General features: G+C 42.8%; 2 protein-coding genes across 2 annotated transcripts in view; both read left to right on the top strand.

The window, feature by feature from the left end:
- Nucleotides 1-5,760: 5,760 nt before the first annotated feature.
- On the top strand, nucleotides 5,761-10,374 carry LOC146062946 (protein ripply2.2-like). Its single transcript, XM_083174958.1, has 4 exons — nucleotides 5,761-5,912; nucleotides 6,878-6,944; nucleotides 8,647-8,717; nucleotides 9,776-10,374. Exons 1-4 carry the CDS (start codon nucleotides 5,761-5,763, stop codon nucleotides 9,948-9,950), a joined length of 465 nt encoding a protein of 154 aa, XP_083031084.1. The 3' UTR covers nucleotides 9,951-10,374.
- A 3,798-nt stretch (nucleotides 10,375-14,172) lies between these two features.
- The window catches only part of LOC146064061 (cytochrome P450 3A9-like), a 38,594-nt gene continuing 37,358 nt past the window's right edge, over nucleotides 14,173-15,408 (top strand). Inside the window, exon 1 of the mRNA XM_083177126.1 lies at nucleotides 14,173-14,433. Within this exon, the coding sequence (XP_083033252.1) occupies nucleotides 14,363-14,433 (71 nt within the window). The 5' untranslated portion in view covers nucleotides 14,173-14,362. The remainder of the gene's footprint in view (nucleotides 14,434-15,408) is intronic.

The raw sequence follows: 15,408 nt of genomic DNA, 5'->3' as shown, positions 1-15,408 counted from the left end.
GCACGCTGATTGGCTGACACGCCGCCAGCTATATGCACATGCTGGGGGTGAGGGGAGAACTGCCGCCCTCCAGGTGCCGGCGCCCTAGGCAAATGCCTAGCTGCTGCTCTCAGCCAATCAGCGACCAGCCTATCTTCTGAATTTTCAAATTCTGCTGCCGCTGTCCGCAATGTCTGCTCACTCAGCGCTTTCAAGAAACTGCGGACTGCCTGCTCCGCCGCTGCACCCACAGCCCCCAGGCGCTTGACGCAGACCCCACGCTGACCCCACACTGCCCAGGTATTTTTTTTCTCCTGCCCCGCAGCTCCCCGGGAATTTTACATGGGATAAATCGCATGTAATTTATTACATGTAAAAAATGGCACATACAGTGCCACATCGTAGTGAGCTCTCCCGGGCAGCTGCCGGGGGAACTCAGGGGAAATTAGGTCTGATCTGTCCTTCGGACAAGTCGGCCAAAGGTATGGGAGCCTTTAGACCTTTTTCTCCACTTCTGTTAGTAAACCATTGCAGGAGTGGACCAAAGGTCTGGCACAAATAAAGTCATGCTCAGAGTAAAGAGTAGTAATATGCAGTATTTATACACAATATTTCAAACTAAGCATCATGTTTACACACCAAGCCTGGTGTAAATCACTAAAAATCACAGATTATTGCACTATTTTATATCACAATGCAAAAGTTGCATAGAGTATCAAAAGTAATTCTAACCCTGCTAGATAATAGAAAAGTATCTAAAAGTCAAAGTCGTAATATCTTCAGAGTATAACAAATAGTTACATGGAAAATATAAAGAAATATAGTGATGTATAGTCGATACTTAGGATTGGTAAAGTGGAGTCCTGGACCACCAAGGACACGCGTTTCCCCCATTTAAGGATTGTGTATTTTTGTGCTGTTGGACATGATTTTTGGCCAACCATGTGGCCAGCTGGGGTCTGTCTGGTGATCATCATGGTGTCATGGGCCTATTTTTTGTGGAGGCATTGAGCTGCAGTTCCATCTGCCCCATTTTTAATCTGGCTCTGACTGAACCAATAACATTACTTCTGTACTGTCAAGAGCATATACCCATCATCAATTGGTAAATATAATTTCAGCTCTCTGTCAAGTAACCAGTAATGGACATTTGGAATCTAAATGCCTTCTGATGATCTTCATTAAGGGCCTAGATTTTTTCTTTTAATCAATTCTGTGCTTAATAAGATCATGAAGGACTGAGCTTAGTATTTCTAAAATATTGTAATGCACAAAGCCGGAGATATAACAAATATCACTGCTTTCAGGCCACCAGCCCTTGCTGCAGATGTCCACTTAGTTTTATATGGACATGGTATTTAACAATGTGAAACACCATACATGTGAGGTTAATATAAATACATCAACCTGATGGTTTTGGTATTGCCCTCTGTGTAAGAGAACACAGCAGGTTCCAGGTGAATTCTGGAAAAGACTGGTCTGGCCTAGAATGGGGATTTAATGGTGACCATAAAACGGAAGACGATCATAGTGCAGCACATTTGAAAAGATAAACAATTTTAATGTACCTTGCAAATTATCGTCTTCTGTACAATGGCAAAATACAACACTCAGCCCATTGGCTAATCAGCAGTATTGTATGACATCACTGCGAAAAAAAAAAAAAAGAATGGTACTTGTTTCCTAGCACGGCCACAATCTTTGGCATCGTGTACCTTTAAGTTAAGGTACACGATGCCCGCGATGGACCCGATTTCCTTTGAAATCAGGTCCATTTTGCCGGCAAAGAAAAAATCGTGGGCATCGCGTCGGTCGGGACCATTAACATTGGCCTTGACGCGACCGACGCCCCCGATTTTGCCATAGGCTTCAATGTTAAAATATGTTTTAACATTGAAATCGGGAGCATCGCGTCGGTCTTGTGCCATTATAATGGCACAAGATGAGATGGACTTGATTAAGTCCATCTCACATAGTAAAAAATGTGAAAAATGTGAAATGGGCCAATATGACCCATTTCACATTATATATGGCCCGTCGTCACCTCCGACCTTTTCATTCCCCTACTATCCACATCGGCGTGGAGTTGAGAAAATATATAGTGTGGCGAGCGCAGCGAGCCACTGAGCCTGAAGCGTGGCGAGCGCAGTGTGCCCCGCGAGGGGACGCGTATACCTGTGTAGTTATACGCGTACGCTCGCCACGCTTCGGGCTCGGTGGCTCGCTGCGCTCGCCACACTTTATATTCTCAACTCCACGCTGATGTGGATAGTAGGGGAATGAAAAGGTCGGAGGACGCGCACCGCCGCCCCTCGTGGGCTCGCTACGCTCGCCACGCTTCGGGTTGGCGTCTATCATGGGGTGGGGTTTACGTTGTAAAATTTGGGGGTCTAGGGAATATTTTACATTAAGTCCAATGTAAAATCGGGTCCCAGGGACCCTATTCACATTTGATTCAATTAAAAAATCGGGTCGGTCGCGTCGGTTGCATCGCATGCGATGCGACCGACGCAATTTTTCCGACACAACCACCCCGATGGAAATCGGGGTGGCCGTGCTAGGAAACAAGTACCAAAAGAATAAATAAAAGTCTACAATATTTTCTAAACAGACAGCACAATTCATATGTAATAGCTTAAATAGCACATATGACCTGCTTATGACAGCAATGCAAGCCAGAGGATCAGACGCGCATCACGCAGGACCGCGCATCATTACTAGAACAATGGGGGTTATTCTAGTTCACTCTTTCTGACAAAATCCTTCTTAGATGGACAAAACCATGTGCACTGCAGGTGGGGCAGATGTAACATGTGCAGAGAGAATTAGATTTGGGTGGGGTTTTACTTCAAAGTGAGATCTATATTGCAGTGTAAAAATAAAGCAGCCAGTATGTTCCCTGCACAGAAATAAAATAACTCACCCAAATCTAATTTTCTCTGCACATTTTACATCTGCCCCCTGCAGTGCACATGGTTTTGTCCATCTAAGAAGGATTTTGTCAGAAAAAGTGAACTAGAATAAGGCCCGGTACTCTTTACCTAGAAGGGCGCCCATCGCGGTGATCGCGGGCATCGCGGGCAGTACATTAACGGCCGCGACGCGATGCCCGCGATCACCGCGATTTCCCATAGGGTTTAATGTTAAATTTAGTGCTGGCCGCGATTTTACATTCAATGCTTCAATGGCCGCGATTTGGCCATAGGAATCAATGTGAAATGGGCTACAGAGCCCAAATAGGCACAATTAATACTTAAATGTCCCCCCAAATTTTTAACGCCACCCCACGATCCACGACAACCCGAAGCGTGGCGAGCGCAGCGAGTCCGCGAGGGGCGGCGGTACGCGTCCTCCGACCTTTTCATGCCCTACTATCCACGTGGAGTTGAGAATAGAATAGTGTGGCGAGCGCAGCGAGCCACCGAGCCCGAAGCGTGGCGAGCCCCGCGAGGGGACACGGATACCTTCACAGTTATACGCGTCCCCTCGCGGGCTTCACAGGTGTCCGTGGCGACGCGGACACCTGTGAAGCCCGCAAAGGGACGCGTTTACCTGTGAAGGTATCCGCGTCCCCTCGCGGGGCTCGCTGCGCTCGCCACGCTTCGGGCTCGGTGGCTCGCTGCGCTCGCCTCACTATTCTATTCTCAACTCCACGCCGACGTGGATTGTAGGGCATGAAAAGGTCAGAGGACGCGTACCGCCGCCCCTCGCGGGCTCGCTGCGCTCGCCACGCTTCGGGTTGGCGTGGATCGTGGAGTGGCGTTAAAAATTTGGGGGGACATTTAAGTGTTAATTGTGCCTATTTGGGCTCTGTAGTCCATTTAACATTGATTCCTATGGCCAAATCGCGGCCATTGAAGCATTGAATGTAAAATTGCGGTCAATCATCCTTTTTAACATTGTTCCCTATGGGAAAATCGCGGGCACCCGTTTTTATGTACCCGCGATTTACCCGCGATGCCCGCGATTTTTTACTCCCGACGCCCGCGATTCTAATCGCGGGCGCCCTTCTAGGTAAAGAGTACCTAAGGCCCAATGTGCACACGATCCGTCACAAGACCCGTCGAGAAGCGTTTGTGTACAGAGTATACTGTCCAGAGTATACTGCCATGATACTACATTTACAGTATAACAGTACACACCCAGGTAGAATGCATCACAACTTATATCATAGTATTAATATGCCATAAGGAATGTCTTTAACAAAACAAATAATGAATGTATTCCACCCAGGGTTCCTTTTCAATACTCAAATATGCCATATATGCAAACAACCATTATAGATATGCACATTATTTATAAATTGAATTACAAATGACACATGCTTAGAAATAGTATTCACAGGCAAATTACCCTATTAACACCTAATAATAGCTGGGTTGCATATGTCCATCTTAGTTATACCCATAATATAACCATACTTTTGTCCGGCTACCAACGTGCAAGGATTGATGTCTTGGGCTCAGAGATATGGCAGTGCAGTGATTCTCATACTAATCTTTGATTAACCCCAACCTGTCAGTTCTCCCCCTGAGCCATTTGTGAGCACATTCCATCAGATAAATGCCCTTCTCCTGCCCTCTTATCTTGTGCAGCCCTGGGGGGAGGTGAGAAAGTCAGAGACACGGGCCAGGCCCCAGCCACCACTTTATGTGCCCCTACATAAATCTCTTCTCGCCTGGCAGATGCAGTATGTGCTCCCCAGTCACAGTCTGCCACCTATCCCCATGGCTGTGAGCCTGTGACAGCCAGGGTCACTACGAGCTACATAGATTTGTATTGTGCTGTAAAACAAACAAATATTCTCAGGTCTTGTTATTTCAGCACCAACCTGAGGTACCTATATCAGCATTTAGCAAAACAGCTAGTAGTGATTCCAATTCACGTAACCCATTACTCGCAGCAATACTTACCAAAGTGCAACATAGCAACATAGTAACTCCCTTTGAATGGCATGCCATATATATATATATATATATATATATATATATATATATATATATATATATATATATATATATATATATATATATATATTAGCATGATGTAGGTTACGGTTACATTGTAATCTAAACTGTGAACCTATCTAGCTTTTCATCCCGGACAGTTTAAAGTTTAAAGAGAGGGCTTTTGCTAGCTGCTCCCAGTCCTGGCGTGTGCTCCCCTGTGTAGTGTTGTTTATGATGACATGACTCCTTGTTTACAAACATCTAAAGGTTATCAGCCAGGGCACATCAAAACCATTGAAGTTCCCTTTTAAATATTCCAAGCCATAAACTGGGGCTGCTCATTTGTGCTTACAAATATATTGTGTAGTGTGCTGTGCAGAGTATCTGTATAAGAGCCATGCACGTTATGTAATTGCTTCCCTGGCCCTGGGTATATGGAGAATACAGGATGATTGGCAGGAATGGGGGCTGCTGAGGTGCCCAGTCTGTCACCTGTCAGAGATACAGATGGGTCACACCGTAAGGTCAGCCTGCGGAGAGGTATCAGTGTATCCCATCATAGACCATGCTGTTCTGCCTGAGCTGTCCTGTGCATGGACCTGCTGAGGTGTCATAAGCACCTACTTGTCATATCTCTCCCCAGGCCATTTGGGCGGCCAGCACGAGTCTGAGCAGGGGTGATTGCTGGCCCCCTTCTATGTGATACCATGACCTGCCTATCGGCTAAGTAAATAATGGGCTGGTCCAGGCCATAGACTATATAAGCGCACAGGACGGAGGCTGACATTAGGACACATGAATGCAGAAGAGCACGGAGACTATTAGTAGCAGCATGGAGCAGGCCGAGGCTAAGGACACTGATGTACAAGGAGGGCATGGGCTATCGGCACTCGCAGTAGACTGCTATGGCTGCAAGGACAGGAGAGCTTTCCCAGTGGGATGTATTCGGGCTAGCAGAAGAGCAGACAGGAGAGGAGAGCGCCGGTAATTATCCTGCTTCTGCAATGCACACACCACCACCAGCAGCGTGCCTGGGGTGCAGTTTGGACTTTTCTCTGTGTTAAAAGCTATTTAAAAGACACACCTGTATATGAATCTGCAATTTCGTGGATTACTAGCAAAGTCCTTAATTCATTTTAGATGGCAATACTGTACAGTAGATATCTGTCAGCCCATAATAAAATAATGAGTAGGGGGAGGGGACGGGTTACCTTACATCTGCTGTGCAACTGGCTAGCAGTTCCAGCATGCCCTGATATAGTCTTTCATCTTTGCACACTAATATATACAGTATGTTGCACCATTTATTTTATATATTTAATGAATACTTTTATAGAAAGGAGGTGTCAAAGGAACTACTACTACTACTAATACTACTACTACTACTACTACTACTACTACTACAATATGTGTGTTATATAATATACACAATTAGTGATAGTTATGAAGGCATTTAATTAGCATAGCACTAAAACATCAAATTGCAGAATCTTTTGCATATGTCTTGCTGAGAACAATACAATTAAAGGCAGCTAATAATACATGTGAAACCCTTTACAACTGGTAGCTACAGATATATTTGAACCATTGTTGGGGCTGATTTAACAAATGCAATGCATTTTTAAACGTATATCTTATTTTAAATGGTGATCCAGCCAATCAACTCCCAACTTAATAAGAGCTGCTTGGCTGGAGCACCATTTATAATATGCAACAATGTTGACTAATATAATTTGTTGCAAAATGTTGCTGTATTTCTATTTTTCCTCTACCATTTCTCTATTAATTCATTTATTTTGTACAAATATTGACACTTATAAAACCATTAATATGTATAACTAAAACTATAGCTAGTCCTAAACAGTAGAGTTTATGTTGAAATAACAAACGATAACTGGTACAAAAAACCACAATACCGCTTAACTTTTCTATTTTCAAATTATTTGCAGGCCGCGTGCATTATTTTGGAGGCCCTGGATTCATAATAGCTGCCAACAAAAGTCATCAAAAAGCTTGGTAAGAATTACTTGTGACGTCATACCACCACACTGACCATAGATGATCAGGAAATATTTTCAAATTAATCAAATACAATATAGCAATGAAGAAGGAGATAATCTTCTATATCTGGCTTTAACTGTGGCCAATGTTGTTGGAAAAATATAGCGACCACAAAAACATCCAAAATATGCTTTTTAATTATGTACATGTTGCTTTGTGGGGTTTTAGTTTATTTGTAGCATTATTTCAATGATTGGTCCTATATATTTATACTTAAGGTGCCCATACACGTTTCCATTTTAACGTGCTGTGCGTTTTGAACTTCAAGGTGTCGTGCGATTTTGGCACTTACAGGGGATGCGATGCCATGCGATGTACAGTACTGTACTGTTGCGATGCAGTTGTTTTAAAAAGTTTATAGTTACCTAATGGGCATCGCATTGTAGTACTACAAAAGTGATGCGTTGTGATGCGATGTAGCACAAAAAGTACTGCCTGCAGATACTTTTTGTGCTATACAATATTGGGTACTTGTTTAGTTTCACGGCGGCAGCATCGCCGCCGTGAACTTCCGGGTGCGGCGTTCACCAAACTATCTAAAATAAAGGAAATTAACTCTATGCAAACGTAGATAGTTCCTACCCCTACTATCCACGTTGGCATAGAGTTGATTTTAGATAGCGTGGCGAGCGCAGCGTGGGCGAGCGAAGCGAGCCCCGCAAGGGGACTCAGACGCTCGGCCGCCGCCGCCGTGAAACTAAACAAGTACCCAATATTGTACCCGCGCATCGCATCCCGGCAGGTACACTGTGCTATTCTAACCAATGCGATGCGTTTTGAACTCTTAAAGTTCAAAACGCATGATAAAATTGCAACGTGTATGGGCACCTTAAGAGATATATATTAGAAGTTTTATAATACAGTAAGTAAAGTAACAACCTTTCACTTTGCTATCATGATGTTTACACTTTAGATATGTAATATTTACTTTTTGATGCTGTAGAAATAAATAAAAATGTTCACAGACAACAACAACAACAACAACAACAACAATAATAATAATAATAATAATAATAATAATAATAATAATAATAATAATAAAAAAGAATAATAGAACCTTGTATACTTTGGTATATTGTAGTACTATGCAACATACTGTATTAGTAATATTGGGTATCAATAGGTTCATCAACACTTATAAATTATTATATCCATAGGCCTAAAGAATATATACTTATTCTAAAGGCTCCCAAATGTGCAAAACATGATTGCCAACTTACCCTTCATGGCTTTAAATTATTTAAAAAAAGTTTATTAATAAGTTATTAAGGTGATTCATTACATTACATCTAAATGGTGGAATTGTCACTTGAATCTAACCTGAGATAGAGTTATGAATTCCCATTGGCAATCCTTTATCCTTTTTATCCTGTGCATGCTACTTCTTTCTACTTTTTACTAATATTTTAGATTTAAATAAAAATAATAAAGTCGGCAAAAATATGTCTCTCAGTACAGATTTAGAAAATATTCAGTAAACTGGTTTTATGGCTAACCTTCCTGGTGTATGTACACCATGTTCTCTCGTTAGGCATTGTATGGCTTATATTTTCTCACACCAACATGATAAGTGCTCATCAAAATGAACAACACTCAGTGCAACTCAATAATGTAAAAAACAGGTTGTAGAGATAACATGTTCCTCTCTTTATTTTAGCCATATGCCCAAGGCCTGTGTGAAATTCCCCAAGCTGGACAGAGGCCTGCTGAGTACAACCACCCTGTAAGGTAAGGCTGTAACTGAGTTACCATAATCATTTTCAGCACTTACTTAACAAAAAAAACAGATGTTGGAAACTGGAGTTTTCAGGTTATGTGTCACAAATATTGAATGGCTTACAGTCCCTTAACATCTTATCTACATGCAAAATGTTATGTGAAAATCACATTCAATTTAGGCTCAGCATCAAGAAAGGCAGGGTTAGACAGTCAACAGGGTTGGAAGGTTGACACAAGCATTAGGTCGACAATGGGAAGGACAACAGTCAAAATGTCGACATAGACACTGTCAAAGTGTACCAATACAGGTCGACATAAATAGGGTCGACCTGGTGACCGTATACCCTTGTGATAACCATGATTGCTAGAATTGGAATAGGATTCTAACTGCTGCTAGTTCTGTTCTGGTTATTAGGATTACAGCCATTTTCTTATTTTTTTCTTAGCTTTATATGTTCCCTATTCACTATTTGTATACAATATTATAATGGATGCTATATATGGGTATGGATCATTGGATAGACAGCAACCAGGTCAACACCACTAGGTTGACATGCATTAAGGTTGACATGACTGAAGGTTGACATGCAGAAAGATTGTCATGGATTAGGCCGAGAGGTAATTAGGTCGCCACAAGCATTAGGTCAACATGGCGAAGGTCGACTGTCAAAAGGTCGACATGGGTTTTACACTTTTTTTACCCTGAATTTTGACGCAGTCGACATGGGCACTGAGACGTAGCCAGGCACGCTTGGCACACTATTTTATTCTCCCACCACGCCCTAGTGGATGGTAGGGCATGAAATACCGCCTGTCAGCACGTTGGCTCAAAAAACAGTGAAAAACCCCATATCGACCTTTTGACTTTCGACCTAGCCCATGTCGACCTAATGCTTGTGTCGACCTAATGTCATGTCGACCTTCCGTCACGTTGACCTTAATGCTTGTCAAACTAATGCTTGTAGACCTAGTGAATGAATCCCCATTTATATCTGTTTATTACTAATCCCAATGTATCATACTTTGTTTTCTCTTTTAATAATAGTTTTCTTTTTTTTCTTTTGTAGACTGTTTTGGCCCAAGTCTAAGCCATTAGATCAAACGTATGTAGAAGCTGCTGATTTATTAAGAAACTTCCCAGTCCAGGCAACGATATCTTTCTACAATGATTCAGAGTCAGATACAGACAATGACGAGGACAACAATGAGGAAGAGCACGATTCTGGATTTGAATCAGAATAATCTCTAGAAATGTATTATTCATATAACCAATCATTTCTATTAGGTGTATACTGCTGGGGGTAGGTGTATAGTTTGCTGAACTGCACACCTGCTGAGAAAAAGCCAACTCATTTGTGCCTGCGACTGACAAGTCTTGGCTCCACTGAGAGTGACGTGACAGCTTGTGGCTCATCGGATAAAGATTAATAAGAAGCCAGAATTGAAACAAATGGACAGAACACAGGATACCAGTTTGCATGCAGTCCAACATTTGTAAAGGCTCCATCTGTGGGACAGGCGCTGTAAAGCATAAATACCTCATCTTCTCCATAGGCAGTGACTATTACAGTGTAACTATTTGTTACAATGGATCTTGCTTCATTTGAACTCCACAAAGGACTGTTTAAATCCAAATTATACTGTACCTTTATAAATTGCCAACCTTTATTGCATATATATATATATATATATATATATATATATGTATATATATATATATATATATATAGAGAGAGAGAGAGAGAGAACATAGCATTTAAGTAGAACCCATTTTTATGTAAAATTGTATGATAGTGTATAAAAATATATTTATTTGTATAAAATTCTTAAACATATAATTAATATTAAAAATAACATAGTAAATATGTTGGGTGTATTTTTTAAATAGTCTGTGCATGCTTAAAGAGAAACCCATATTTAAACCTAATGTTTATGGTGGAATTGTGTGAATAATTAAGCAAGTGAGGTGCCTATGTACTAAGCCTTGAAAAGAGATAAAGTGGACATGGATACCAGTCAATCAGCTCCTAACTGCCATATTACACCCTGTGTTTGAGAAAGGTAGTAAGGAGCTGGTTGGTTGGTACTTTATATCTGGCCTCTTTCTATCTCTCCAAGGCTTAGTACATAAGGGTTATACAATTAGCACAGCTCTGCCGAAGCAATCCAATTAGCAGGGATGGTTTGGATACATTGTAGGATACCACTGTCAGTGATATCCTGTCAGTGGTGTTGGCAGTGCAGGGTTGCTGGTGGTGTCCACAAGAGCACAATGGTAGCAGTACAGGAGCGCCGGCTGTGTTGGCAATACAGGTGTGCCGGTGGTGTACTCAGTTTGATGCATAAGGGTACCGGCGTTGAAGTGATGGGGAGGGGTATATTTGCAATACAGAAAGCAAACTGACTCGCTACTATCGTGTTCAGGTTTTCCAGAGTTGCTTGGAATCTTTAACCATATGAGTGCCAACGACGCTGTGAGTGATCCTCAAAATATCTACTAAAAATGTCAGCGTTGCTCACAGTGATTGTTGTTTTAGTATAAATAAATACAAATACAGCCAAGTCAATTAACCGAAGTTTAGTTAAATATTGCAGCGCAGATGCGCTGTGGGCAAGGCACCGCTGGCACACATCTAGTTACGGCCCCGTGAAAATGGCTTGTCCAAATTTCAGATCAATGTCCTCCACTCAGAGGCAAATAGAGACAGATTTATCAATCAGTGATCTTGTTATCGCTCATTACAAATGATAATTAGCGCCGCGCTCCAGCCACTTAGCTACTAACTGTCATGTATTTGAAAGAGTCAATTGGTTAGAAACCCATTTATCATTTGCAACAAGTGGTGATTTGTTGATGATTTGTAATACAACACCAAAAACACTTTAGGGCTCATTTATCATTGTATATTTCTGGCTATGTTCTTCATTTTCGGGATAGTCAAAAATATTATTTATCCCTGACATGTATGTATCACCGATACTAGCTGTGAAGCCATATACCACATAGGTTTCTATAAATGCGATGCTGCCATACTTGCCTACCCTCCCAGCATGGCCGGGAGGCTCCCAAAAATTGGGTCCCCCTCCCTGCCCCCCCCCCGGGAAGATGGGCAAATCTCCTGCATGCTCCCAAAGCCTCCGCACCATTGGAGCCGCTAAAAATGAGGTGGGACTAAAATGAGGCAAATCACATAATTTTAGCCCTGCCCTCTCCCTATGGACACGCAAATCACAGCGTTTGTGTGGATTGTGGGCGGGGATTTGTGACATCAGCCTTGTCCCCACCACCAGCCATGCAGCATTGGATCTCTTCTCTGGGCTTCTCCTGGAGAGGCAACTTTCCAGGAATGGAGTAAGTATGGATGCTGCCCGATTTATGAAATGTTATGGTGCCCATACACGGTGTGTTGATCACACCTGTTAGGGGCTGGATTGCATCACATCACAACGCATGCAATTTGCGTGCGATGCGATCAGAAGGCATAACAAAAAGTATGTGCAGCATATACTTTTTGTACTGTGCGATGAGATGCCTGTGGGAGTGTGCATCGCATCGCACGGGGTGCAAATGCACCGTGTATGGGCACCTTTAAGCTGTAGGGTCCGGCTGTGACTGCACATGAGCTGACGCCCCCACTAACAGCTCACTGAGCACATAAAAGAGACAGGCTCCTTTGCGTCAGGGCAGGTGACAGGGGGGTTCAAAGGGGACACTCGTACCGGGCCCCAAGCTTGTGAGGGGCCCCAAGGCTCTGAGGGGCTCAGGGGATGTAAGCATGGCTGCGCTCTCCATCTGCCCTGCCCTATTATATTACATAGTGAATATTAATGATCATTTTTTTCTAATAATAAAAACACATTCAATGTTATTAAAATCTGGGTGTGTCGTTGGGGGGGCCCCAGAGATATCAGTGTACCGGGCCCCAAGATTTATGTTGCCGGCCCTGCCCTGCGTGTGCATGTTCATATATTCAGGCAATAGGATCTCATATCGCATAGAGATGCTAGGCGCTAACATCGCACATAGATTACACTGAATATTCGATCATCGTCGATAAATGGGCACTTGCCTCTTTTATTATTTCTTTTTGTCCAGATTCTTCTGTTATATAATGAGCAAATGGAAATATATATTGCCAACACCGGCAGTGCAGGGTGTTGGCAAATCCTCAGTGCTGTGGGTGTCTGTAATGCAAAGGGTGCCATCGGTACAGGAGTGCCGGCAATCTTCTTAAAGTGCGGGTGCCGATGGAATGGGCAGCATAAGGATGCCGGCGTTGCAGTGACGGGGAGGGGGGGGGGGGTATATTTGCAATACAGAAAGCACCTCAAACTGACTCGCTACTATCGTGTTCAGGTTTTCCGGCAGTGCAGGGTGTTGGCAAATCCTCAGTGCTGTGGGTGTCTGTAATGCAAAGGCTGCACTGACTTTGAAAAATAAAATCTCCTCACTTGACTCTGTTATACTCTGTCATCTGACATGTGCACCTGCTGTAGCTCATGTCAAATGGTGGCTTGGTGGACTGCTAGCATATTAAATAAGTATATTTAATATACTTATTTATTAATTATTTATTTATTAAATAAGTATAAAATATACGGCACTTGTTTAGTTTCACGGCGGCAGCATGGCCGACCGCTACTTCCAGGTTCGGCGCTCAGAAAACTATCTAAAATAAAGTCCATGCCAACGTGAATTGGTTCATACCCCCACTATCCACGTTGGCATGGAGTTGCGCGGCAAGCGTAATGAGCCACCGAGTCCGTAGCGTGGGCGAGCGAAGCTGCTGCGACTGAAACGCTGCCGCCGTAAGTACCAAATATACTTATTTAATATGCCAGCAGCCCACCATGCCACCATGTGACATGAGCTGCAGCAATTGCTGGGCCGAGGGGGCAGGGTGCCTGGGGATGAGATGACGCCTTCCTAAATGTGTAACAATTTCTGCCCTTCAAATGTTGGAGGGTATGATATTACTGTATACGTATTTTAAATCATACTAGTTCTCTGTAGAAAAACATTTAAGGCCCGAATGAAGGTAAAATCAACATTATAAATTGTTATTGCATCACAATCTAACCATATGTCACATAGAAGCAGCATGCACCACATTATTTCAAGATTTTTTTTTACAGCCTGCAACAAAAGAAGGAAAAAATATATATTTTTACTAGATAGTTAACATAGGGATTCATTTATCCAGGGATCCTGCTGGCTGACTGCATTGTGTGTCGTGTTCCCGACCCGGAGTACAATTCTACAAACCAGCTTCTGTTTTCTATTGAAACCTGATATTATCTATTTAACAGCACATGACATCATGCTACCACATATCTTTGCACTATACTCTATGACCAGGTCAGGTCTTGTGACTCGGCAGGTTGCACTGGGTTACAACATACAGTACACAAAATTACGTACATTGGATTACAGCACTGCTGGCTATGGCTAACCCTCGGAATCACGTGACGTGACTGATGTTCAGAATCAGGAAGGAGGAAGTAATGAGCAGTGGAGAAGATAAGAAATGTACATTATTACACTTCATGCTTTTGTCTGTGCTCGCACTTGGAGACACACTGGTGACTGGACACAGGAGCTTGGCTGCCTGTATAACAAAGTGACACTGGGCATAGTGTAACGAAAAATCATCATGAATTTTATACCAAACCTCTCTCCAGGGACCTGGATCCTGCTGGCTGTATTGTGGTTGCTGCTTTTGCTGTGAGTATACCAATACATTTGAGACATATACTGTATGTTGTGCACTTATAATATTCAGTAGTTGTCAAGCGGTGATTATAATTTATGGTGTGACTGCAGTTGTACACTATAAATCTTACAGTTTTCATAGCCTCTCCAGGAGGGACACAATGCTCTGCTCCTGCACTTCCCTCTTAATATCGGATTACCATCACCTGTTTCAAACAGGTTAATTTATTAGAAAGGTGTTTTACCACAAGTGATGGTAATCATTAGAGACAGGATTATATGCAATATAAAAAGCTTGAAATATGCATGCAAATATGCATGAAAAATACTTAAAATATGCATGAAAAGTGTTAAAATATGCTACATTAAATAATAAAAAAAGTCATTTTTAACTTATTTATTTAAAAAAGCAGCATCCTATTAGTTGCAAATAAACCTCAAAATAGGCCCACAGCACCTGCAGATGTTTAGTGCTGTACACAGGATTTTTTTTCTTCCAGGCTGCTACAGCAGACTGCAGCGTCCTAGGCTCTTCTGTTATCAACTACACAGACCCTCATCTCCAGCGCAGATGGATCAAATGTCAACATAGCATGTGAAATCGGCGCAGTGGAAGGCTTCCTCCCTGCGCCGCATACTCACGGTGACACGGAGTTTCCTCCGCGCCACGTGATGTCACAATCCTTCCGCCCACCTCCTCTGCTGCAGAAGTCTCTCTCCTGGCGCAAAGTCCCAGGCCAGGGGCAGGCAAAGGTTCAGGAGCTTTGTGGCATAACCCGCCCTGACTGACTTTTATTAAAATAGGTTGGCAGCCTAGAGCAATGTCCCCCACACTGCGGACATATTGGCCCGGCCTGCACACTCTACCACTACCTGGCCAGCAGGAGGGCAAATCAGTGCTGTGATTCGTGGATGGAAAGGTGGTGGGTCCTAAAATATGCACCATCACTACATTTTAGGTAAAATATGCAATAACAAGTGAGAATG

This window comes from Crinia signifera, chromosome 3 (genome assembly GCF_055691185.1).
Source record: "Crinia signifera chromosome 3, ASM5569118v1, whole genome shotgun sequence".
Lineage (NCBI taxonomy): Eukaryota > Metazoa > Chordata > Amphibia > Anura > Myobatrachidae > Crinia > Crinia signifera.
Note: the sequence above shows the minus strand (reverse complement) of the source record. Positions and strands in the feature narration are given on the sequence as shown.

What these genes read in the sequence shown, in the direction of transcription:
- LOC146062946 (XM_083174958.1), top strand. Translation starts at nt 5,761, where the DNA reads ATGGAGCAGGCCGAGGCTAAGGACACTGATGTACAAGGAGGGCATGGG. An exon ending in GACAGGAGAGGAGAGCGCCG is followed by an intron (nt 5,913 to 6,877) that starts GTAATTATCCTG and finishes AATTATTTGCAG; the next exon opens with GCCGCGTGCATTATTTTGGA. An exon ending in GAGTACAACCACCCTGTAAG is followed by an intron (nt 8,718 to 9,775) that starts GTAAGGCTGTAA and finishes TTTCTTTTGTAG; the next exon opens with ACTGTTTTGGCCCAAGTCTA.